The sequence below is a fragment of the Daldinia caldariorum genome, assembly GCF_022478825.1.
Source record: "Daldinia caldariorum strain CBS 122874 unplaced genomic scaffold F4812scaffold_3, whole genome shotgun sequence".
In the NCBI taxonomy this organism is placed as follows: Eukaryota; Fungi; Ascomycota; class Sordariomycetes; order Xylariales; family Hypoxylaceae; genus Daldinia; species Daldinia caldariorum.
The window spans coordinates 2,473,462-2,500,214 of NW_025953039.1; the positions used below are offsets into that span (position 1 = coordinate 2,473,462).

The following is a 26,753-nucleotide window of genomic DNA, read 5'->3' on the forward strand; positions in this document are numbered from 1 at the left end:
GTTGACAGATGAAGTGTGAGACTTTGCCATTGGTTGGCTAAGATGTAGTTTCTAAGGCGAGGCTGACACCGACGCAACCGGAACGATGAAAGCGCACGGTTCTCCTTGTTTAGTTTCATTTCTTCGAAGATCCACGTGCATGAAGGGTATTGTTTCTTCAACGTGCGCAAGGATAGTCGAGCCGGCCATTCTTAATCCTTTGAGGCATGCATGCTCGAGGGCTGGAGGGCTGAAACATACGAAGAACGTTTAGATACACCCCCCGGTAAATCTCCAAGATTTGGATGTGAAACCGGCCGGGGTGGGAATTTGAATATCGAAATGCATGGTAGATCACAATTCTCAACCTACAGCCAATCCGATTGTGTTTTCGCCCCGCCGCGACGGAGGCGGCGATAAGCCCGTAAATTGTTCGTTTTCACCGAACGATAGCCTTGGCGGCGGTGGAAGTGGCGAATTCGAGTAGATGCGATGGCTTCGCGCATAGCCATCACTCGAACCCCTAAGAGACGATGTCTCTACCGCACTATCCCGCCATGAAGGCTCAGAAAAACTTCTCAGACTGTCACTCCGCGATCCTTTCCGAATATTCGGGGATGAAGAGTTTGACGGGAGCTTATGCAATCTCGACGGATGTCGTCTCGGGCTTGGCAGGAATGGGTCGTCGCCAGGAACCGTCTCGTCCGTAAGACCAGACCGTGCGTTAGGTGCCCGTGCCAACACAGCTCCGGGAATTTGCGGTAGGTCAAAACTGTTCTTGTCGCCAAGGAACGATCTGGGAGATACAACTTCGAGCGACGGCCGTGCACCGTTTTGATATTGGATTAGGCTTGGCGCTCCTCTCGTAGATGTCGATGTCGATCCGTTCTGCGAGTGAGTCGGCCGAGTCGTATATCTGTTGGCCTTCTCCGCCGACCGGTTTGACTTCCATGTTGCTATCTCATCGTCTCCGATCGGTGTGATGCCTCTGTTAAACATTGGTAACCTTCTCCGTCGATCCCCGGTGCATAAATAGGCCGCCACTGCAATCAGAACTACACCTGCGATGCTCAGGACCGTACTAAGTACAATGGTTGATGTTGAAGTTCCGCTCCCGCTATCATTCGAGCTGGCATCGCTAGGAGCTGGAGTAGAACTGCTCATCGTGACTGCTCCAGTAGTTGAGGAAACTGTGTTAGAATTTGGCGCAATAGCTGTTATTTTAGAATCTTCGCTCAGCGTTGGGCTAGTAACACTGGGTGCGCTTTTAGACGTAAGGAAAGTGGTCGGCGAGGATAATTCTGCCGACTGAGAATTTGTCGTAACGATAGTCGTAAACTGGGCCGATGAAGTGTCGGGCAAAGCTACTGTAGTTGGAGTAGTTGGTAAATCAAGAATAAGTGTCGTCGTACTGCGCACAGTTTCCACATCAACAATAGTCGATGTCGCTGCTGGCTGAGCGGTATCCTCTGCCAGTGGTGGTAATTCCACTGGGGAAGTCGGACTTCCAGGAGCGGGCTCAGGTGGTGGACCCTGAGGACCGATACCGTCAGGACCTCGTAGGCCGCGCTCCTTCTTGGTGGTGCTTAACGAAGTGGCTACCAATGAAGGTGCCGAGGGCTCTAGAGAAGAAGTTAGTACACTGGCTCACAAAAGATTGCATATCACGAAAAATCAACGCTGTGTGCATTGAACGAACCCGTCTGGCTGCTCGGGCTTGGCAATGGCAGAGCTACCGAGAAGTTTCCACTTGGACCATCTTGTCGAGCATATAATAGTGAAGTTCGAGCTACGCCAGGTAAGCTCAGTAGAAAAAAGACCGTAACGAATTTCATGGCGAGCGTCTCCAATCATCAGTCTCAGCGCAGCTGGACGAGTAGCCATCAATGATCATCACCACGTAAATAATCAAGCAGTCAATTCCAGCCATTGGCCCGCCTGGCTGTTATGAATTATTCATAGCATGAATTTTGCGAAATTAAGAAGTAAGACAAAGAAAACGGTAGCTAGATGGTCAGGAAGGGAAAAACAGGAAAGAAAAAAATTAACTAACATTTAGTGAGTGGTCTCTCACTCGACGGTCAGTGGAAGTCTGAGGGGCGGCGAAACAGGGAAGAATAAGCTTGATATTCAGTCTATGATAGTAGAGCTGATCTCTTCTTCACGCAGAAAGGGGAAGGCAATTCCCGCTAGAGACCAAAAACATGAAACGAAGGACTGGGCGAAATACGAAATTACGGTATTCCACCCATACATATGTATAGGTATGGAGCGCAAAGCCTTCTATGCCCGGGGGGGTGGTTTATGTTGCTGCTGCTGCTGCTGCTGCTACTGCTGGACGAAACGGAGCCGTGCGCAAAGGAAGACCCACGCTAAGGGAGAAATGACGGGAGAGAGGGGGGGGGACAAGGAGATCTTGATATTCCCACTTTGCGTGGAGGAGAGGAGACATTCACCTGGACCGGCTTTACAGGGGGTTAGTAACACACCATGCCGTAGGGAAATGTGGACAACGCCCGCCGAAGAGGGTGTGCGCTTGTAATTTAGAGGGGAGTGGCGGCGTGGTATAGGTAGTGTAGGTGGGAGCCTGCTTTTAACAAGGGGAACTTATTATTTTCGCGCGGGCTGTTTCGAGAACAATGCGTGTGGGTATAATATGTATTTCAAGACTAATACTGGACCCTTCTCACGACGATCGACAAGAGAGCTTACAAGATAAGTTGGAGATGAGATGAGGCTAAGTAAAGGGCCAAAAGAAAAAGAAAAGAAGGAGAAAAGAAGAAGAAAAAGACCCATTTGCCCGCTTCGATATGGGGGTTCCCGAAGGACTTAGACTTTGTTCAGAAGATTCCTTCGCAAACCGATCTTCGCTGCAGCCAGCAACTTCGCCCTTACCATTATTAAAGACGGTTGGGAACCTTGGGTTTGGGCTTGCAGACGATCGCCGCCGCACGGCAGAGCTGCTTGTTGCTGCACCTCATGATACCTCTCTTAACATTGATCCCAGATAAGACAAGGGGGGGTGTACAGTAGAGCTTACCTAGGTACCTAGTCTTAGAGTTGGCGCCCCTCGGATAATAGAGAACCTAGCAAGGGTTGCATTTTCATGGTCAGACCCACGACCGTACCTAAAAGCTAGGTCTGAGATCCGTACAGTATCTACCAAAGGAACATAGCTTTCTTCTTTTTTTGCCCAGACTAGGTATGAGGAATTTCCTAGTACGGAATTTGAGGGCTTGCGCTTGTATGGCGCTCATCCCCCCTCCCCCCAACTGGCCCCAACTTTGGCCCCATCACATCCCACGATTTAGGTACGATTTACGGATTACGGATTACGTACAGGGTGCACACTGTTCAAAGTGTGGTTAAGCTCGGTAAAGCCAGTGAACGCAGTCGATGTCGAGTTATTCAGGAACATGGCCCACGAGGCGCCAGGTGTTCGCGGCCCTTCTTTTCAGTTTCTTTTCGGGACATGACCTTGGTTGCAGCCTTTTCTTCTAGGTACTAAGAAAGATTCAGGTACGCGAAGCATAAATGGTAGGTCCTGGCGAATGAGAGATCTAAAACGCACTTCTTCCAAGAGCATGGCCTCGGTGGATTAGGCGGGGATGGTGTGTGTGTGCGTCTGCGAGTAAACTAGCTTCAGTCGAGTTTAAGCGCAAGGTTGTGCAGGACCAGAAAGGAGGAGAGGGGGGGGGGGGGGGGGGGTTCTCCGGATCCAGCAAATCGTAGCGCTCTCAGGCCCGAGTTGGACAACTTCTCCTGTCTTTCGTTGACTACCGAAAACGGGACCTCGCATCGGCATCTCTGTCACAACTTGTGGGAACCGGGTTACACGCTTCCACACATTTTTTCGAGTATAGGTTAGGTAGTATATCAGGTCAGGGTCCGGTTCAAGCCAATCTGACCTCGCCCTTCCCTTCCGGAGCGTCAACGTGCTAGAAACGTGCGCGCTATCGCGGGCGTGGGATTCGTCGATCGCGTGTCTGTCTCTTGTCTCGGAGGCGTCTTTGGACTGACTCGACTTTGCCCGCTTGGGCTTAATGTAGGTAGGAAGGTCAGGAAGATGGCAGGTAGGGTGAATGAAACCCGCCATTCGGTCTCTGCATGTGTAATGATTCTACGGTGCATGCTGCTGCTGCTCGCCACTGCACGAGAGAAATCGGAATGGCGAGCTAGCCAGGCTGGGCTTTTGTCCGTAAATGTGAGTCTAGATGAAAATGCGCCAAGCCTCTTTCGCAAATGTCTCTGGTCAATACCCTTATCTGCTTGTCCAGGCTATCAATTGAAATATCTATACGGTTATCGCTGTCAAAGTAGAGACCGGTCCAAGCCACCGGCTAGAAATGACGAGACAATGACTTATACGGACCGATCCTGCAACAAAAGCAAGCATCTATAATCTCTAATATCGCTACTGGCAGCCGGTGTTGTCTCGAATAGATATCTATATATCCATATACCAGGTGCTTAATGTACGTCACGTCATCAATAATAAGGAAGTCGAAGCAAGCCATAAATGTCGTGCTTCGACGCTGTGTTGGAATAGGTACTTCGTTTAAAGTCGGGGTCACTATTAGACCGAAAATGTTCTGTCGATTCTTTCAAGGTTGCAACCTCCGTTGAGCGGTTCGGTGGTCTTGTGGACTACCATTGGGGGAGACGAAGGGGATCCCCTTCCTTTTTGGACCCCATAGTCCGGGAGATTTAATCCTACTCGATTCCTGATTCTTTAGCTCTAGGTTACTGTCGACTCTCGAGCAAGAAAAGTTGCTAATATTCCCTTCACCTATGATAGGTGACCTATCTATAATCGATCTAGCGAATAGTAGTTGATTGAGGCTAGGTGAAGACTTCTTCCACGTTTTCAGCCCGCAGGTGATGAAACAAGAGCTAGCCGTCGTGGACAACTACTATTGGCTTGGACTGTCGAGCTGGTATAGGCCCTAGTCTATCTAGAGCCTCGTCTAACGAGCTAATGTCATACATGCATGCTATGTAAGATGCAGTACATGTCATTACGTACAGCCGGAGCATTGGACAGAAACGTCATCGGCTCCGAGATAGGTATATAGGTATATATAATATATAATCGGCCATTTATTACGAGCTACACCATGATATTCTGATATTTTGGTCATGGTGTTGAGGGAAAAAATCGATCAAATGACCCAGGCCAGAAGAGCGGTCAAGCTTTGGAAAAATCTCCTGAGGCTCGTGGTTATAATAAATTGGGCAAATGCCACGATGTAATTTCAGGACGAAAATAAGCGTCGATAAGCGATGTAACTGAAGAAGTTGGTTGCGCTGCACTAGAATCTTGTTGAAAAAGAACTTGGGTTAGAAGCTTTGATAAAAAAAAAGTCTCCCAAGACATATATTAACGCACCTAGGTACCATCTACGTATCGGCCCCCACAATTAACCGCAACCGATCCCGTTAACTCCGCTACCTTTACCTAGGCCCCGGTCGACTGTGGTCCAAGCACCGATTATTTCGCACATACAGGTACATAGTACAGCACCAAAAAATCGCCAACGGCAAAGACGCCAGAAATGGAAATGAAATGGCCGTCATATTTCTCCATTCTCCAGACACGAACCAGAATAAAACCAGAAACGTCTTTCTTCAGGTACGACGCGAATTAACTACCTAACCTAGGTAGCTCAGCCACTTCCCCCCATGAAATATATCGTACGAGTAGATATCATTTGCTCATTAGGTATTTACACTACATATTAATCCTCCGATTAGCGCTCTAACTATCTAATAATGCCTACAGCTTACAGCTTACAGCTTACGACTGAAGCTAGCCAGGTTAGTCAGGGGTGGGTTGCTGGTCTTGGGCCACCGAAAGATCCGCTAAAGAAGTCCAAAGCACAAGCACACCTGAATAAACAGTCGTTAGCCTGCCAAACCGAAGACCGAAAACTCTCTTATTGACCTCTCATATGCGCAAGGCAAAGAGAAAAAAAAAAAGGAAAAAAAGGCTTTGGTTCGTAGTTTCTATATTGTGTGTGCTATAGATAGTAAAAAGCTGTGGAGACGACAAGCTCAAGACCCGGGAATATCCATTCTTTCTCTCTCTCTCTCCCTAGTAAAGCCTCACTTACGTCTTTAAAGATTGAGATGAGCAAAATCATTAATTCTCCGACCCATTGTGATGTTAGCTCAGGGTTCTCTCTGCAGGGCTTACAAGTTTACGTCCACGTTGATATCTTTAGAGGTATTAGGGACTCTAGCGCGTATTAGTTTATACATAGTACGGCAGCGACCAAGTTCCTATCGTAATCCTGTCCATAAGCAATCTAGCCTGGGCCAGTAGAGCGGCGCGTACCCAAGAGCTGGCCACATGACCAGATAACAGATGCATGCCCGGGGCGTAGCAGCGAGCAAGGGAGCACTACCAGTACAATACATAGGTGCCTTGATTGCATTAGCTAGCCCTGTCGTGGAAAATGACTTACATATGTCGTTCCCGGCCGATAAAATTATCGCGTTTGCGTAGCACGCGGTTCAGCCTTGTCTCGGAACGGCATGAGACAACCTGTTCAAGACAGATAAATTCACCTTACCGGGCGAGTGCGAGTGCTTTGCCAGTCGATTTGGAGTAGACTGGGTACCTACCTAAGGCAATGATACGAAAATCGAGATTACGTATAAACGCCCTTGCAACGTGGTGCAGCCGTACCTGACAGGTCGTGGGGTCGCTCGGCATGGTTGTTGTTGGTTATGTAGATGCAGATGCAGGTTGACGTTGGAACTTTTTTTTTCATTTACATGAAAGCTGTCATATATTTCGTCCCTTTTAGGAGGTACGGATAGGTAATAAAGGTAAACAATAAGGGCTCGTTAGCTAATATATTATACGAGAGAGTATTTGGGAGGGGGTATGCACCTAATATGCACCTAATTCTAGGGTAAGGTGTGGCACGTTAGGGGACTTCCTAGGTAGTACCAAGACCGCACCGTAGCACAACTGAGCAGCCCTACGCGCTAAGGTACAATACCTCTAAGCTCAGGTAGGAGGTAGGCTACATGTGACCCACTTACAGATGATCTACTAATGTACTTCTCTCTTTTTCATTCGTCCGCTCTTTATCTCTTCATCTCATCCTTCCCAACTTCTCAACTTCAAATATTGACAGCCTACTCCAATATTTGGCCGCCAGTCTTACATTCCTGAATCCTACAAACGTCCCGACGTTCTGGTCCGCCCTTAATGAAGCACACCATCGACGAAGCCTTTCTCGAAAAGGCACCCCGCGGCCTCACGCGAGAGGTAGTAAGCCTTTAAAGTACGGCTGAGGACATGATCTTGATTGGGTGCCCTCTACACGATAATCCTAAATGGGTTCGAAGGCCAAATTACACCCTGAGCTCACAAGTCATAAAATTATGACGCCTTGTTCCGGGAGTTGCATAGTTACATGTAACCAAGGCTCTTCATAATCCACTTATGGCAATTCTCACTCACAAATGCAAGATGCATATCCCGCGTCGGGGTTACTGCATGTTACAGTATTACCAGGTATTTAATGTCCTCTCAGTGGAGTCGGTATCCGCTGTCAACGCAAAGGTCCAAAATAGCATACAGACTTGTAGAGCATGGTCCGCAATCGCGCAGCTCGTCTCAACCCAAAATTTCATATGTTTCAAGTTCAGCCCGATCTCAGCTATATCATATCTGTGTCATCTGAACATAAAAATGCCTATGTTATGATAATAAGGCAAAGAAATCCTACTAGCACTTACACACTCATAGGCCCTTCATGCTATGGTGGGAGATACGATCAAATTCGATATATTACGAAAGCACCAATGAATCGTAAGGGTGGATAATCCATCAAGGCATCCATTAGTCATTACGAAATTCTAGTCTATAGTGATGTCTACCTAATATATACTGCAACCCCACCTCTTCGGAGAGAAAGGCGGCGGCGAAAACTCCAAACCTGGTTCACGGCTTAGGCAAGCATTCCGGTTTAAGACGTAAATCGTTCGACAAAGCCGAGAGCAAATACGCATCCACGGATCCGTAACGCGAGGCGCTAGTCTTGATGCCCGACAGAGTTTCTCCCACGTTGAGATGGGCTCAGTTCCACTTGCTTTGCTCGTGTACCAAAAGTCTACCCACCAGTTTCTTGAGATGAGCACCGGTGAGGGGATTGAGTCACTGAGACGACACCTTTTTATCGCCACATATTGCAACAGCCGGAAGTGTGCTTGCGATTGGCGCAAGTAATCAGTTGCGCGCTGTGAAGATTAATACCACCGTAATCATACCTTAGGTACCTGTGAGCGTAATCATTGTATGCCCTCTAAGTCCAGACTTGTTCTAAATATTGCAATATATGTGGCAAGAAACTTTACCACCTGTCAGATGTACCGATGTTGAATCTTACAACCCAACGTTATGACGCGCTGCTCATCGTGAAGGGCCGTTAAGTACCAGAAAAATCGATATACGGACTACCAAACCAATATAGACAGTAGCATCCATCCCATCAACGTACCATTGACTATGGACGCTCTAAATTAGAGCTACTTGTCATTGGTTCTGGTTGTTGTTCAATAAAAACTTGACTGACCGCGTGCCATAGAACTAACTATCTTCGACCAGGCGACTTTACTCACGACTACCGAAACATGCTGAGATACGGATCGGGGAGAAAGTTAGCCTCCCATCACGTAGCGATACTAACCGGAACCTTGGTGACAAAGGGGCAGTCTGTTGCGGGCTGGTCATTATAGACGGCCAAATATAGTCGCATTCTTCAATGCCACTCTTATGACAACGGCTTATCGCCATATACCTGCGCCTATCATATGCGCCTACCATATCCACATCAGTGGGAAGAACTATATGATCCAGGTCTTGAAAACACCATCATAATCTTGTTCCCCGCGAAGTGACCAATATGAAAGGCGCCATCACGAGAGCGCAACCCAGTTGGATGGGAGTGTGGTTCAAAAACACTACCCGTGCGTTAAAGCTAGGGAAATTTGTTATGCATTCGCCCCAGCGCGATTGCAATTCTGGTCGGCCGCTACATTTTACTATCGAGAGCGCTCTTCTACTGGCTTGAAGCAATAAGTTCATTTTACAAGAGATACAGCGCGGACGCTCGACCCAAATTAAGAAAGCACTCTTCTAGACCAACCTTCTTTCGGAGATTTTAATTTTACGCCCCATCCCATTCCCCCACCTGATCGATTCGCAGGCATGACGTCTCTTTGACCCCTTTGCGGTAACAACCCTCTTATGCAAGATCCACTCTAGAATTAACGGTCGTGCGTTCATTGCGCGAGTCTCGGTTAGCAGACGGCTATCATACACTACCTAACAATCAAGACTGGCATACTGGCACCGACTGGCAACAACAACCGATATCACTGACTGACTGACAGCGGAATAATGCCGTGACACGTCGAAGTCAAACCCGGTTTACTCCTACTAATAAACCTACGAAGCGGGCCAACTACAATACAATATCATAATTCAACTCCGTTAATCAGAGTTCCACGACGGACATGCTAACCTAAGAAAGTCTTCGTGCCAGACGGCCCGTGATGACGAAAATCTAAGGCTAGCGGTCCGACCCTCTCAAGATGCAGTGCTGCTCAAGATGTTTGCCCTATTCATCGTTGCCTAGCCTAGGACAGCAATAATACCACGACAGCAGTCCTAAATTGATAAGAATTTGGTTCAGTCAACCGTTACCCTCGTTATTATATAATAGGCTCTCCCGCCTCTCTATCCCAAAATGGTATCCCAAAATGGCTCAAGTGCACCAGGTAAGTAATTGCTTTTGCATTTCCTTGCCGTCGAGGAGGCGGCCACGAACGAAACGATCGAGCTATTATGGTTGTCAGGGTTGTGCCACCAAGGGTTATCTTCGTCGGACGTCCTCCGTTCCAGGATTTGGCACCGGCGCTATATGCCATTTTAGACTCGCAATGTTTCCTGAATCGGACGACGCCAATCGCCACTTGGCTCGAATTGGGGTGCTCATTGCCGTTTTTGGACCTGACGTATCTTTGGTTTGTCTCCTTTTTTTTCTTCTTGAGTTCTCACCCTCCAAAACCTCAACTTATTAATCAAGATACCCTATAATAACGTCTGTTATAACCCGCATGCCATACCGGCGGGGGGATTTGTTGAGATGAAGGATAGACACTAGGTTACTAACCTGATACCTCTAGGTACACACACGGATATAGATACCCGGTATCGCTTTTCTAACCGAGCATTATCGTGTTGCGCATGTAGATACAATATATAGGTACGTAGAATACCAATTCTACATATTTCTGCTCAAATTTACCTCAGGTACCTACCTAGTATCTATATCGTCCCGTCTCGTCTCCCGTAGATACACTGCACAATGCATTATCCCCCGTTCAGGAACGCCAAGTGAACCCGCGCATCTGCAGTTCTTGCCCCCTGAAGCTTTTTGACGTCGCCCCAGCAGATACACTACTAGTACCTACCTAAGGTAGCTAATGCCCTTGATATCAGCGTAGGGGACTGCTTTATATATATAAGAATACGTAACGGCGGAAGCTGTGAGATTCGGCCGCGCACGCTGTTCCATATGAATAGCTACCTGTATTGCATCGTACGCTACACTATGTATGCACGCCCATCTCAATGTCGCAGTGCTGCGCCGGCACATGGGGCGGTAAGTTCCGGTTCCTATTTGCGGAGGCTCTGGGGGCTTTTCTGGGTTGGTTGGTTGGTTGGTTGGCCCTGTATTGTACGATGCAATACAATATAGACAAATTTAGGTATGTAGAGGTAAAGGTAAATGTGAGAATACGAATTGTGCCTAGGTAGGTACATACCTGGCATGCACGGGACGAGAATTAGCCCAAGAGCACGTTGGGGGTGGCGGTTCTGAAGGCACATGCTGGATTGCATGTGGGAATACGTTAGAAACAAGGTAGGTACCTACGTAAGTGGTGGCCTATGAGGCGCCGCAGCACGAGCTGTCACTATTCGCACATATGCAGCAGCTCTCGCTTGCCCGGAAGAACCCGAGCGCGAATAGGAAGATTAGGTACATAAATGGGCTGCGAACTCGTGGCCTGTTCGCTGGTCGACTGGTGCCGAAGTCTGGGTACGTTAGCTACCTGGCATCTAATCTAATGTATGCAGTGCATATGCGATGGACGACGGGGTTGTTGCCGCGACGCTGGTGTCTGGATACCTAGGATAGGAGTAATTTGGGGATTCTAGGGAGTTCGTGTTGGTGAGAATGCGTCAACCAACTCTAAGATGCCTACCTACCTACCTAAGGTACCTAGGTAGGTAGGCATTCAAGCTTCTCGTTTAAGGGTTGGCTAGATGAGGATCTCCGTATCCCTTGAGGCGGTTTCGTTTGGTGAAGATGGCGCAATGCAGTCCCACGGGGTAACCAAACGCGATGATGCTTCCCGGTGTTTACGAATGATCACGATTTTTTTCTCTAGTGAAAAGCCTTGGTTGCATACTACTCGTCATGATACATACCTACCTGTACTTAACCTCCACGAAACAGAATACACGAGGCTACTCTACGTCTAGAATCGCCATGATCGAGACACACACATGCCCCCCAACTTTAGGTATTTAACCTAACGAGCCAAGTCGGCAGACGAGCCTAATACACTCAGAGCTCACAGGCGGCATTACCTACTCCTCCTAGGCAAAACATGTGCTTCTGCATTTTATTTGCGTCATGTGCAAATATTCTAAAAACATACCTGAGCGATGGGATATTACCGGTGAATATATCGTAACACGTAAACACTCTTAGTTTAGGAGGTACCTATTGCCTTATGTTAACGTAGTTCGTAATGACAGACTCGGCATGCAAGACCTATTCCTCGGAGCAAAGCATCTTAACTAGGTACCTACCTAGTAATGTAAGACCTAAACACTCATCCGTACAGAAAACGAGTACAAGATCAAAGATCACAAGTGATACTAAACGGTCGGCAAGGCAACGTCCATTAACTACGCCCTAACAACAGGTGTTTACGACCATGTACTAAACTCTCATGACTATATCATGGCATCATCCCCTTGGCAAGTAGCAACAACCTAGGCCCCAAGATCCATTTCCTTCTTTTCTCTCCCGCCGCAAAAGAGGTATTATACCAGATACGTAATCTAACCAGCCCTAATAAGCTCCATCTTGGCGCCCCTCTTCCCCGTCGCCTCGTCCTTGACGTCCTGGATCCTCACCAGCACCTTCATGAACAGCTCGACGGTGACCTCCCTGCTGCCGCTCGTCTTGAGCGTGTACGTGTCCGCGTCGAACACGCTCTCGGGCTCCGGGTCCGCGAGGTCCCGCAGGCGGATCAGGCCCTCGATGCCGAAGCGGGGGACCAGGACGACGAACCCGTTGCTGAAGATCTTCATCACGAACCCTTCCTCCTCCGCGACCCGGCCCCGCAGCGATTGCCCGACGTAGTACGCGACGCTGGCGCGGCCCGCGAGTTGCGCGTTGCGGTGCCGCACGTTGATATTTTTGCACACGGCCTCGAGGCGCCCGCGCGAGCGCACCGCGGGGTGCATGGGCTCGTACTCGATGGCGGCCGCGAGCTGGCGGTGGGCGACCAGGTCGGCGTATCGACGGATAGGGCTCGTGAAGTGCGTGTAGATCTCGGAGGCCAGACCGTAGTGTCGGAACTCGGGGAATGCCTGGGTACCTGCGCAGAAGTACTCGGCACTCATCATGCACCGTGTCGCCATGATACGCACGAGCGTGTTGAAAAAGGGCTCACGCGGATCTACGCATTGGTCTAGAGAGTCGGCTAGTGCTTTCGACGAGTCGAAACGCAATTCCAACCCGCGCTTTACTTTGAGTTGATTGGCCAGCTCGTCAAAGTTGGTCTTTGGTGGCGCGGCGTGGCGTCGTAGAATAGCTGTTTGAGGGAATGCTTCGTAGATCTTGCTCGCTACGCTGATGTTGGCGAGTAACATGAACTCTTCCACGAGGGAGTTGGTGTCTAGCAACGCCTTGGTCTTGACATCGATCGGATCCGAGGTTTCCGATTCCATCTCGACCTTGACTTCGGGCGACGAGAGGCTTAGAGCACCAGCATCCATTCGCTTCTGTTTCAACTTCTTCGATAGCATTAGTAGCGTTCGCATTCCCTTGGTTAGGTCGTCTTGCTGGGATGCATCATCAATACGTAGTTGTGCCTGTTCGTAGCTAAATGCTTCGCGGGACTTGATAACAGATTTGGTAAATCGCACGTTGATAATGTCGGCGTTTTGATTCACTTCCCAGAGCACCGAGAAGGCGTAACGCTCCACGTACGGTTTTAAGGAGCAGAGATCGGTACCTAGTAACATGGGCAACATGTCAATACGCTTGTCTACCAAGTAGACGGTCGTTCCTCGGATGCTCGCCTCGGTATCCATAGCATTGTTCGGCTTTACAAAGTGCGAAACATCCGCAATATGGACACCAACCTCGAAGTTCCCATTTGGCAGTGGTCTCGCGTGTAACGCGTCATCAATATCTTGGCAGCCAGGCGGATCGATACTGCAAATTAGAAGACCTCGGAGGTCCTCCCGATCTTTCCAGCCAGGGTCATCGGTGCTGGGCGGTACTATCCAGTCATGTCCCTCCTTAGGTAGACAATCTAGCACCGTCTTCGGGAAAGGCCGGTACTGGACATCATACTCGAGCAGTAATGCTTCAGTCTCGGCGGCCTTGCTCTCTAATTCGCCCAGTGATCTGATGAAGTGACCAACAGGGTGTCGAGACTCGCGATCCCACGAGTCAATAGCGACAAGTATTCGCTTCCCAACGATATCCCCAGCTTGCCTCGTACGTAAGCGAATCTTTGGTACCTTCTTATCCATCGGGATTAAAAAGACACTTTCTTGCTTTCTGCCTTGGGTGCCGGATTGGCTGACGGACGACGGATCTACATGACCGACGTATTGACGCCAGTTGCGCTTGATTATACCGACCACCTTTGCGGTGGGCTGTGGTCGACCTTCTGTGCTTAGTCCATGTGTCTTCTTGACTTGCTCTTGGAGGGCCCGCCTCTCCTGCTCTGTAATTAGGTCGTCTCCCTCTTCGTTATCGGCATTCTCGTTCTTCGTAATAGCCTCTTCCTCGATAATCTTTGTGGAAGGCACTTTCCATTGGTCTTGGGGGAGAACCTCCACGACAACGACGTCTCCGTCTACTGCGCGGTTGATATTTTCTCGCCCAAGAATAATAAGCGCTTTGGGAAAGGCGGGAACCTTGACCGAGGCTTCAAGGTAATTGTACGGCGATACGTTAAAGATGCCTTGATGGAGGATACCACTTTTGACGCCAGTCATCATCTTGGAGAGGGTATAGTGTTCGGGATACAGGAATTCAGAAGCATTCTTGTCTCTAGATATACTTCGCTCCTGTGACTCGGGAATCATGTCGAGTAATCGATCTGCGTCTTCGAGTCCTGATACGTAGTCGCGTAAGGTAATAGCTGGGATCTTCTCCTTTTTGGCCTTTTCGATATTTAATCGATCATCCGTGAGCATAACCGTTACCGGTAGCTGTCTGCTCTTGTTTTGGTTTAGGTGGTCGTTATACCACTTGACGGCTTTCCGAACGGCTTTGTCATTCCTGTCGTTGATAGTTTCATCCTGTTCTCTAGGCACGTATGTCTCGAGTCTGAACTCGTTGAAGAAGACATAAAAGCGTTTATCTTCGCTTTTGGTTAGACCAATTAGCCGGTTATATAGCGGCAAAGATCTGTTACGCAGCTCCTCTAGGACTGTCTGTAATATGACAACGTCATAAAATGCCGAGCTCTGCTCGAACAGGTCCATAGCATTAAGTAGGGCGTTTGTGTCTGGAACAAGATAATGCCCTTGCGGGAAAGCCTTGGTTCCAGCTGGTTTGTCCGAGAGGACGAAGGGGCTTACTAGAGTTGAAGTTAGTCCTGATAGAGAGGTATGGAAGTATGTTAAGAGTCAGGCTGATGCGAAAACTTACACTCTCCGCCCGCGTTCCTCGGTGCTGTAGCGAGACATCTCGAACACAATTTAGATGAACAGGGAATATCTTGGCGAAGATAGACCTCGCGTACAATCTTTTGGACCTTGCCACTCTTGGTAGACCTCACGTAGGTTTTGCTCGAGAGGTTTGGGGAATACGAATCAGCACCTTGCGGTCTCTTGAGACTCGTCATTTTTGAATATGTGATTAATTTTTTTATTGTATTAGTACTCGCTAGGAATTAGAGATTTCCAGTGCTGGAATTGTTGATAGGAAATCTCGTATTCTTAATGCCGAGTAACGAAGGCGACATGAAAGCTGAACAATCAACATCGCAGTTGCAAATCGCAGCGAAATTGAGCTGGCGTCACTAAACGCGGCTTATCGATAAGGAGTTTTTGATATCAATCTCTACTAGCTATTGATTACCTAACCTAACCTTACATGAGATACGAATGTACCTAGGTACCTTAAATACATCCGCTAGGTACTGCTGCCAACTGTTAATACTTAGATAGCCGCCACATCGGACCGTCACTCTATTAACCACCTGGTCGTTGATCTCAACTTTTACTCTTGAGTCTTAGTGATAAACTTACCTTACCTCCTAAGGTGCTAACTTGCCAACTTTTCGATATAGTTATACCTCAAACTTGGAGCTATTAGGTCTACTATTCCTAAGAATAACTTATTACACAAGATAAACTCTTACGTAAATAAAACTTATACATTACTAATAATCATCTGATATATCGATCACCTAAACTTATTAGCTCACAATTCTATACAAGGAGGTAGTTAATTGTCATCTCTTACTAACATACAGATATATCTCTATAACCTCATACCATATATTATCTATCTACTATACAAATTACCCATCCTTCCGCTTCTCCGAGAGTACCAAAGAGAAGAAGAAGAAAAAACAAGAAAAAAAAAACAAGAAATATATCTGCATGAGCCGTGAAACTCATCAGGAGGTATCGTAAACACTAACTACAAGGTTAACCCCCACTTCCCTTCAGGGTCACTCCTGTCCGTCTGTCCTCGGCTCTTCCCCTACCCTATCCTATCCTATCTCCATCTCTCATCTCATATCCTCCTTGCCTCGTCTCGCCTCCAGGCGCGGCCGAACTTTTACTCATGCCGGGCCCAAGATGGTTCCCCTGTTCACGGAAGGGAAATAGGAAACGCGAGCAATGAGGTTAAGATTGCGGTTGCGGATCTATAGTCTATTGTTATAGATTAAACCTGACTCATATACCTAGCGGTCCACATGTATCATAAATTTCCCAGCCGGCAGGTCTTCCCCCGGCCCGCCGCCTCGCTCTCATTGGTAAACGCCCGGGCGCCGTGGATCGACAGCGGCCATCCGACCAATGCGCGAAACCCCTTTCTACCTAGCATCTTGTTTTTTTGTTGCTTTCTTTTCTTTTTTTTCTTTTTTAAGAAACAACAAGCGTCCCATCCCCGGCCCCGGTATCTGCGCGTCTGCCCGCGTCGCGTCTCGTCCCGTCCCGTCCCGTTCCGGGGAAATCTCTAGGAAGGAATGAAATGTCCTGATTTCTGGCAAAATGAAAGCTAGGAGGCGAAGGATACTGAGGAAGAGGAGGGGCGAAAACAGGTCTACGTGATGGAGAGATATGGAGACATGTCACTAAATAGGGCTAGATCGGCAATGACTTGGAGATTAGGTCTCTCAGCGGCAGAGAAAGTGGTACGATGGCACGCCCTCTCTACGTGCGTGTTTCTTACCAGCTTCCAAGGTCGGCAGGCCATGCGTATACTCACGTATGCATCGGTGCGTGGCGGGGGAAAAGTAAAAAAAAGAAAGGTAATAACAGCAGCGGCAACAGAAGAATCATGTTATATTTCATGTTATATCCCGCGCCTTTAAGCCTCTTTCCACGGCCACGCGGATGCGCTAGGGTGGCGGCGATGGCGCGCAACGCCTATAGCCTCACTTTTTCTATTAAGACTCCATGGAACAAGGCAGTCAGACTGACTAGGCGTACTACATACCCTGACATGCAAATGCAATGCGGTGGTGCTGTTGCTTCTGGGTTCCTGGTCGATCCGCGGCACTTAGGAATAATCGACTGCATCGTGCGATATATCAGCATCGCATCGCGTGGAGTGCGCCATTGTTCAACCCACGGCAACGCCTAGACTACCGTGTATCCCGTCGCGCAAGGAGTAAGCAACATCAGCTGTTCCTGATTAAAAGAGAAGAAAAAGACCGGAAAAAAAAGGGGGGGGAAGTGATAGAGAGAGAGAGAGAGAGAGAAGGCTTTGGGAGATGATAAGCTTTGCGATACCGGAAGTCGGCGAAGGAAAATAAAAGAAAGTAAAAATAATATTCATGATATTACTATGAATATTGGGGACGTCGTCGACGCTGTGAAAGCAGGCCAACGTGGAGAGTAGACGTCACTTCCGAATGTCTCTCGATGGTTACCTCGAACAAGTCTTGGGAACCATCCGGCAAACGTGGTAGGAGTGTTGATTTAAACATGAAACATTACCATCAGCCACCGTTCTAAAACATACCTTAGGCGGTGGGATGAAGGAGTAAATGGTATTATGATAATGAATGGTAATAATCCTACGACTAATAATAATAATAGCAATAACATACATACTACCTAGGTCTAGGTAGGTAGTATAATGAAAGGGAAGAGGAGGAAGTGGAAACAACCTTGGAAGCTGCTGTGGCTAGCCTCTAGGAAGTTTGTCCGAATGCTGTGGCACCCTCTGTGTGTTGCCATTGTCGGATAGCGCTGGTTTCACCGATTGACGACAGAGTTTGGGACTCTGCTATGATTCGGCGGCGGAGAGTTGATGAGATTGGGTTTGAGATCTTCAGATCAGTCGTCTACTTGCTGATGCCTGCTTGATGCTTGCTTGATGCTCGCTCACGCTTTCTGAAGTTCTACTACGTGACATTAACCTGGTCTCGTACGTACATGCGTCTCTACGTGCATTAGATGCCTTTACCTACCTACCTTACCTGGTCGACAAGACAGGACGAAGAAGCCTATAGGAGTCATCTCGTATGAGGTCCTTCAACTTTGGAGACTAGCGCCAAGCCTCGCGGCCACGAAGATTTCAAGCTTCGGCTGCGGCGCTGCTATAAAATTTTTTTTTTTATGATGATGCGTCATGGGGCGATAGGCGGCGCTCTTCCGAAGAAGAAATTTAAAAAAAAAAAAAAAAAAGGGTAAGAAAGCCACATCCTATGTCATGCATCCGTAGGAAAAAGCAATATGGTTTCTCCAGAAAAAAAAAACCCCTCTAGAAGATGTTAGTAGAAAAAAAAAGAGGTAACTAGACTAGACTGCTAGACTGTTTCGTGATACGTTGTTCCACCCAAGGCAAAAGAGAGGCTATCGACGCAGCATGAATCTAGACTAAGAAGCGATCAATTGTGGATTTGGTTGCTCGGCCGCCGTCTGCAAGAGCGGGTAAACAGGGATCTGGGAAAATCTCCCGCTCTGTCGTGCTATGCAGAAGCAACGGACGAGCAGGTAGGTACTGTAGGTCATGGTATAGGCTGGGTAGACTGGCTTGGGTATAGGCTGGCTGGGTATAGGTTGGCTGGGTAAGGGGGGGCCCAACTGCCTGAGGGTTCCTCAGTGGGTCGACAGCCCTTCGATAGACAGATCGTGGAGTGTACTCCTTTGGAAAATAATCTGCCGAGGGAGGGCAAGCCCATTGGGAAATGTGGGATGGGGGAAACGGGGGGGGATTGGGTTGTTGGTGGCGATGCCACTTTGCGGCCTACGATAGCGATAGCGTACACGATATAGCGTAGTGCAGATAGTACCTATTGCATGTGTATACATAGTAGGTAGGTACTACTATATCTTTCTAATCATGGCTGTACCAAAGCTGTCAAAAGGAGGCTTACGCTTGTGTTTCCCGCGCGGAGCCTTTCGAAGGCCCTCTTACTCGGCTGGCTCGGACGTCTAGTGTAGAGACGAAGTGTGGGGTTTGAGCAAGCCACACTGACAGGAGGGTAGATAAGAATACGTAGGTGGTTAGATTGAGAAGAGAGGAAAAAAAAGAGTGAGTAAGATGCGACGCGAAAGACGCGACTGCTGCATGCCGAGTGTACCCTGTCGTCCTGTCAGCCTGTTTTAACGAGCTTCGACTCATGGAGGGGAACAAATCCCCCCTACCCCTCTAGTGTAGTGTATGTGTATAGACAGATACCTAGGGGGGGATTCCATGGATGGGATCGTGGACGTGGGGCGAGGACATGGGCCCTAGGCGGCTTGGGCGGTTGCATTTAAGGTAGGGTGGGGACAGACGCTAAGATGGATCATGATTTGCAGAAGGTCTGTGGGCTCCGGCTCCAAGCTTGAACATTCATTGTGTCAGCTGGTTGGCCAACGAGACCTCATCTCATAGCTTTGGCCAATGACGGCACCGACACCGTCCCTCCAGCAAAGCCCCAAGGTACGACCGAGAAGGCTCTTTTTTTTTTTTGTTTTTTTTTCTTTCTTTCGATACCGACCCCCTAACCTAGCCTAATGCTCCTCCTTGTGTTCCCCTCCCTCTACCATTGCTATAGGTACTACATAGTATGTACTCTCTTCGAAGCTATCGCTTCACACCATCATCACATCTTCTCCAGTATAACCCGCCTCCTAGGGGCGTTCTGGGCCGCTATAATCATTCTTGTTTGCCCCATATTAGAGCTCTCCACCGGTCACATGCAGTCCTATAGACACCGATAGCCCCAACTATCATCTATCTATACACAAATGACTGTTATAGATCTGGAAGGTCTAGCTAACTGATAACTCTTGCTCATAGCATAACTAGCACGAAAGATAGTGGATTCGCACGTAGAACCAGATCGCGAAAGATGAGGGGTAATCTCTTAACTTTGACGCTTTGACGGACCATCCATTCCCGGTTGTCCCTAAATGCCGGGGATAGCAGGGTAGTAAGCCAAGCTTCTGTTACGCTATGAGTACTTCGTACATAGCATTGTATGATACATACTATGTACGGTGTTCATCCAAGGCAGAGCTCTTGGCGTGCGACCGACGACTAGGTAGACGGTAAGGTTAAGAGTGGTAATATCTTGTTTCCTGCTTTTCTCTCACCGGCTTCCTTCCCGTAATATTCGTCTAAGGCAATTTCTATTATACCTGGAAGTGGAATTTCATCTTATGACCCTGCTCAGTCTATATTGTACGTATTGAATTTCATTCCCGCCGGTTCCGATTTATTCCTGTTGGTCACTGAGACCTTTAAGCCCGAGCCTCTTTCTATAGTCCACAGCTACCTCGATTGTGGCCTAGTTCTTCAGCTGTGGCGCACTTCCGCATAAGCTATATACGAGGTGCAAGGATCATCTTTGGCAGGCCAATCATGGCACGTTTCGACATGTGTCGGCCATGATGGAAGCCGGTCAGAGCCTGGGTCCGGCGCGTCTGGTCATTGGTCCTGACGCTCAATGACGCTCTCTGGTTCCATCTTATCCTTTTCGATGGGTCTTCCGACATATCGTGAAACATAGACATGTTGATTTCTTTCTTCAACAAGACTCTCGATGGTCGCTCGTTTGGTGCCATGTGAGCCTGTGTGATATCTGTGAGCTCTTAGTCGACTGGGTCGTCGTAGCTCCCCACACGCCGGGATGACCTTGGATGCATCGGCAATCGCATACGCATCTGTCTTTATCCATGGTTAGATCCGTGATCGCTGCTCGCGTTTTTTCTGCTCCTTGTCGCAAACAGACGATCGACCTCTTGATAGTGGGAATCTGATAGAGCGACAGCGACTCGTGACAGATGAGAGGAAGGCTGGCAGGCTGGTATCCGGCGCCAAGTGGAGCTCCTGCAGGTCGACGAATAGGTGAAGCTACATGTAGCCAGACCTTGGCTGCAGCATCGTGCAGGAAGAGAAGTAGACGGCGTAAGGCCTCGTCCTACCTAGCCGTTTTAGTCCGTATGACACATGGACCTTTGATAGGTAACATCTCACAAACTCTGTGTTTACGTACAGAGATATGTATTGTACAGAGATACCCGTCTGATGTATGCTGAACCCCCTTTACACGAGATCCTGTAAACCGCAAGTATACAGCTGTGTTCAACTATGCCCCGTATATTGAATTCTTGCCGCCGCGTTAAAAGCCTGTACCACTGGTGTTTGTGTGACGGACTTGTCTTATATAAACTCAAGGGGCAATGTATCTATTCTATACCAGGTAGGAGGTACCTAGCCTATTCATGCAAAAATAACTTATTAGCAAAAATCGCGTAGTAGCGACAATAATAGCGCTTAGCATATTACTAGACTAGAATATAAGTTACCCATTCGAGTAAGCTTGTTAGAAGATCAGCTCAAGTTGACGGGTACATATAGAAGCGGAACCAAGGAACTCAAAGTCTAGACTAGATATGCGGTTAACATGCTAGCAGCATAACCCTTGAATGGAAGCCTGAGAAATAGGAGAAGCCGCGTGTAAAGACGGGGAAGGGAGGGTGTGGATTCGCATCGTATCGGTACCAAGTATGAGGTTCAAGCAGTAATACCGGTCGATGTCGTCGTGAGGTTCTCTACCTTACCTAGGTAGTAGGTACCTACCTACTAGGTAGTCAACGTCCATGAATGGCATCGCTCTTACGAAGCTAGAAAACACATACGACGATCGGGTTTGTAATGCCGAATAAATCCTCTTCGCGATACTAGGGGAAATGTTAGAGGTAGACGTTGCCGAAAAAGCTAGTTCCGCAGGGTCGGTTCCAACCGCTATGGCGTTTGGCTGCTCGCCGTCTTGGCACGACTAATATTGCTAAGAACTGGTCGAATCCGTGGCGCCCTCCGAGGTTGTGGCGTTCTTTACACCAATTAAGATACCACTGAGACGGCTCCGCAATAGTAGGAGATTGTGATTGGGCTTCAAGAGCTAAAACAAGCTGGGGTTAGCTGATTCCGTTGAAACTGAGCCCTTTGCCCATCGATGACCGAAGCTGTTCCACCGCTCAGCTATCGACTACATACATACATACACATTAGGTACAATACGATAACTAAATACAATACATGCCTCCATATGCCTAGTCGACTACCTAACGTTAGTTATTCTTATCAGTTTCAGTAAACCCGTTCTCTACATAGTAGATACGGTCATGCGGAGAGTTGAGGGCTTTTCAAGCGGGGCAACGACGCATTTGTGATTCCCGGGTGAGGTGGGATTTGGATATGAGTCAACGCCCCCTGGAATGTTGAACAGATACGGACGTCTGGTTTGGCATGTGCTAAGGCGGCAGGGTTCTGCCGCGCCGAAGGAAGTTATGAGCAAGTGCTGACGAAATATTACGTGGTTTGGCGGATATGAAGGAAGCAAGCTACCTAGGTAGGCAATAGTAATAACAGCGAGCTACTTGCGTCTTTGACGCCTGAGAACTACCTTTTCCTTGGAATGGAGACGACGAATTTGATGTTCCCTTTAGGTAGCAATGATTTTTGGACAAGCCCATACAAGCCCCTCGTTTCCACCTCTAAGCATACATCTCCCTATCTATCGGCGGCAGCCTTGCAGGCGGACAATTGAGATTTCTGGTCTATTATTAGCCATTGTTCGTACGGCGTGCCGTTCAATCAAACGTCGTATGCTGATATGAGGGTCATTGGTCACCTAGCTTGCTTGTATAGCGACCCAATAAGGATCGCGCTTCGTTTAGGCGTATCTCGCCAGCGATAGAGAAAATATATGGCTTTGGCTAGCGCCTTTTCAGACAGAGCAAGTGCCTCGAAGGGAAATATTTATGTACTGTTACCATGCTGACATTTGCATTTTTAAAGATGCCGTAAGCTACTGGCTTACACAGTTGGGAGGTTTACATGTTGACGGACCAATGGGTCGATAGATCAATGTTGGCAGCTTAAACCCCATCCTGCATGAGGCCATGCAGGTAAGAAAGGAATAACGACAAGACGTGAAGCGAGATGTAGTTAGCTCGGCGCATATGCCGCTTACACGGTGATAGTAATTGGTGATGGTATCTTTCGCGCGCTTTGGCGACAAGCTCATCCCTTATGGTATTAATTCTCATATTGTCAGAATCATGTTAAGCCCGGCGCATACTAGAGTAAATGGCAGAACGGGCATGTCTCTTTAGCCATGCTGTCTTCGGATACTCCACCTGCCGACTTATTAGCTATACAGATGTGCGACGAGCAGCCCCTATGCCAATTAACCAACTTAACCACCACATATCATTATCTACCTACTCTCATCCCGTATTTCATGATCCTTGGATCCGATCTTTTTTATCCCGCCCTTTTCTCACAATTCGCCCTTTCTTTTTCAGATTGCAGATTGGCAAATTTCTATACGATGTACCTCCACCGAACTCCAGTTGTTAGTAACTAGGTCTGAGACTGGTGAGACTCTGCATTGTCCTCGTGTACACTCGAAACTTATCCAGGGTCGATCAGGATGTACCCACGATTTGTTTGGCCTCACGCTCCACAGTTAAGCTAAAAGTTCCGTAAGAGGCAACGTTGCTGAGTGTGTAAGGAAAGGAATTTCTATTAAAAATAAAAAATAAAATAAAAAGGATATTGGAAAAGAATACTTAAATTACCCTAGTTCTACTATTAGATGTATCATATGTATGGGGGAGGCAAAGCTGAGGAAGAGGTACATACCTATTATCAATGTACGGATCCGTAGTAGATAATGTAACTAATAACTGGTAGATGTGAAGAAGTTTGAAGTGTGAAGCGCGGAGAAATATGATCGGGAACTGCGGCTCACGTTTTTCACTCAGGCAAAAACCTTGTGCACAGAATACATGGATGTCTGATACTAGATCTAAAGTCTAATTTCTTCTAAGGGATCAATTAATTAGAAAAAGAGACGTAAGTACGGTCCCGGCCTTGAAACATTCGGTCGGGACAAATCTTCCCGTAACTCCACCGACATACCGACATCCCGCTATGTTTTTCAGGTAAGTTAGGTAGGTACTTACTCTTATTTTAAATGGATACCTTCAAATGTGTAAAAACAGAAAAGAAAAAAAAAGTTAAAAGTCGTTCCTTTGGAAAATTATCTGTACATGTTCGATATATAGTAATAAGGCGCGATCTGTATTATGCCGAGTATGATACCGTACGGTATTCCCATTTAGCCCAGATGGCGATAGTATGCATCTAATAAAATAAAAACAGCAAGTGGCACGGCCTGTAAGGCTACTTATCAGGTAGGTAGGTAGGTACGGTACCTAGGTACCTATTTATATGTGACAATTGCAGCCTTGATATATACAAATGTGCCTTAGGTAGGTACCTAAGATGGGGGGGTATCGATTCCTTTAGTTTAGGTAGGACTACCTAAAACTTAAAAGTACATTTGGCAACCTACTTAAAGTTTACATTGTATCCGACAAATTGGACAAACTGTAACCTGGTGGCTATATGAATATTGGGGGTCCGTCCGAGTTAGCTTCCAATTAATGAGTGCAAATGTGCCTGCTAGGCCGTTAAGAATTCTTGGGAATGAATTCAGTCAAGATAAGTTCAAACGGGATGCCGGTCAAACTAGTGGGAAAATCAACCTTTATCGGCGACTTAATATCAAACTTCTTAGAAATATCTACCTGCCACAAAATACACACAATACACTTTTTTTTTTAGCATCCCATGGATGTGTCCATATAATTAATACTTGAGGGAATAACATATGTGCAAAATATTGTAAAAATACCACCAAAAAAAAGACGAATTTAATGACAAGCTAATGCGGAACTTGTCTGATTCGGGCAACTTCACCCACGACTTGTGCTACCATTTGTACTGTTCTTTCTCATAGCGCGTACGCATATGTGATAAATGCCTAATGCAGTTACCATTTATTATGCACACCATTAGGTAGCGCCCAGCCGGATTCCTGTTCAATATTTTATTTTCAAGTCCGAATCACATCATCAGCCTGAAAGCTTGAAGCTGCACGATGAAATCCAACGGCCGCGGCGCGCAGCTTTTACATAGTACAATACAGTACCAATTCCTCATTCAAACAGCCTTTTTCGGCAACAAGTTTGTATATACTACCTGGTAGGTATGTATCATATGTAAGGCTGAGCCTGGTTCACTTAGGTAGGTATACGAAAAAAGGTGATAGATTGACGATCGACTTGGTCATCTCTCAGCTCGCAATGCAAGACGAGAACTAATCGAGGCTCGTCGGATTGAAGTTTACATGGTATATGTAAGTTATCATTTTATATATGTTATCATCGCAGGTATTTTCGTAATAGGTAATTACCTTAGGTAGGTACCTAAGGTAACTATTGCCACACCGAGGCTTCAAAGACGAACTAGGCGTTCTCCCTCTATCACCACCGCAACCGCAAGCACAACCACTACTTACCTACATACATACCTACATAGTACCTACCTATGCTACATGATCACGGTACAATGTAGCTTCGCAAACTGGGCAAGCATCTACACTCTCATTCGCTTACCTCCCTTAGGTAGCTACTTAAGTTGCCAAGTTCCGTCGCCCAGGTAATGTAAGTATATACACATCAATATACGCATCAGTATACGTATCAGTATACATATCAGTATACATATCATCTATGTATATACAGGGACCCCCTTGCAAAAGCTTCCCTCCCCCGTTGCCCCGTTCATACTTATCCCTGTCCTTGCCTGTGTCTGGGCTTGCACAACCCCCCGGTCATTCTGCTCACCCCCCCTGTTCCTTCGTAAGGACCCTTGGCTCTGTTCGGCCACTCTTCTCGGCGCTGCTGATTACTGTTCATCATCCATTCGCCATCTGCATCGTCCACATTGATTTTATGGTCGCATTCTGTTACTCTATCGCTGCTTGCTGCGCGTTTTCCGATTAACCTGCTAAACTCATCTGATAATTCTTGGTAGCGGGACGCGCTTTGAGATAAACCCCGTATCTGGTCCTATCCAGCCAGCACTTGCATACCCGCTCTTGCGTTTAGCTTTAATCCGCATTATACACACATGCTTCCATGCTGCTGCTATATGCTATACTACCTCGCCTTTCTCTCCTCTCCCATAACCATTGTAACCGTGCGGGCGCAACGCAATACACATTACCTGATGCTAAGAAGCAGACCTGCTCTACGCTAGCTCTCAGTCGCGGTCGCAAGTCGCAGCTGCAAGTCTCAAGACACAAGTCGCAAGTCGCACGTCGCACGTCGTGTTGTATTGCACGTCTATTCCTATCTTCATTAGCAAGTTCCCAGTTTCCCAGGGAGCAAGCGAGACCGAAACCCAGCGCCAGCATCCCGAGAAGCTAAGAGCGCCCGGCTTCAAACGCAGAATAGTCATCGGCTCGAATAAGCTTGCATCTCTTTAATCCTTGGACCGAAAAGAGGTAGCCCGGCAGAGGCACGACACCATCTAGGCGTGGCTTCCCGTTGATCCACCCATCCATCTCTTTTGCACAGGTGCCGCCTATCCAGTAGTTATCAACTTGTGTCTGCACTTTACTGCTGCCACCCACTGCCATACCACACCCCAGATTTCTTAACTCGCAGCCTGCCTTGTCTCTGCCTATCATTGCGGTTTGCGATAGTCTCACAGTTAACAACATCTGAAACCAGGAAAAAAGAAGCCCAGCAATATCAACATCGCCATTATTGCAGATATCAAGGACGAGAGCTTTGCGCGTTGAGATTCTAACGCGACTGATATATATCTTGATTCTACTTGACCGGCCTTGGGATCTTTAGACTAAAATAGCCCTCTTGCCCGAGAGGTCAA

The 26,753-nt window shown here is 47.6% G+C and overlaps 3 protein-coding genes across 3 annotated transcripts; all 3 read right to left on the minus strand.

Moving 5' to 3' along the window:
* Positions 1-297: 297 nt before the first annotated feature.
* Positions 298-2,028, minus strand: F4812DRAFT_283167 (uncharacterized protein). Its single transcript, XM_047931055.1, has 2 exons — positions 1,679-2,028; positions 298-1,601 (listed from the first exon to the last, which is right to left on the minus strand). Exons 1-2 carry the CDS (start codon positions 1,812-1,814, stop codon positions 343-345), a joined length of 1,395 nt encoding a protein of 464 aa, XP_047793259.1. The 5' UTR covers positions 1,815-2,028; the 3' UTR covers positions 298-342.
* A 10,108-nt stretch (positions 2,029-12,136) lies between these two features.
* Positions 12,137-15,168, minus strand: F4812DRAFT_456956 (RNB-domain-containing protein; the record flags this gene model as incomplete). The annotated part of the gene is made up of 2 exons (XM_047937079.1): positions 12,137-14,901; positions 14,973-15,168. The coding sequence occupies 2 exons, from the start codon at positions 15,166-15,168 to the stop codon at positions 12,137-12,139; spliced, it is 2,961 nt and encodes a 986-aa protein (XP_047793260.1).
* A 5,152-nt stretch (positions 15,169-20,320) lies between these two features.
* Positions 20,321-20,676, minus strand: F4812DRAFT_456957 (uncharacterized protein; the record flags this gene model as incomplete). The annotated part of the gene is made up of 2 exons (XM_047937080.1): positions 20,321-20,569; positions 20,659-20,676. 2 exons carry the CDS (start codon positions 20,674-20,676, stop codon positions 20,321-20,323), a joined length of 267 nt encoding a protein of 88 aa, XP_047793261.1.
* Between the last annotated feature and the right edge of the window lie 6,077 nt (positions 20,677-26,753).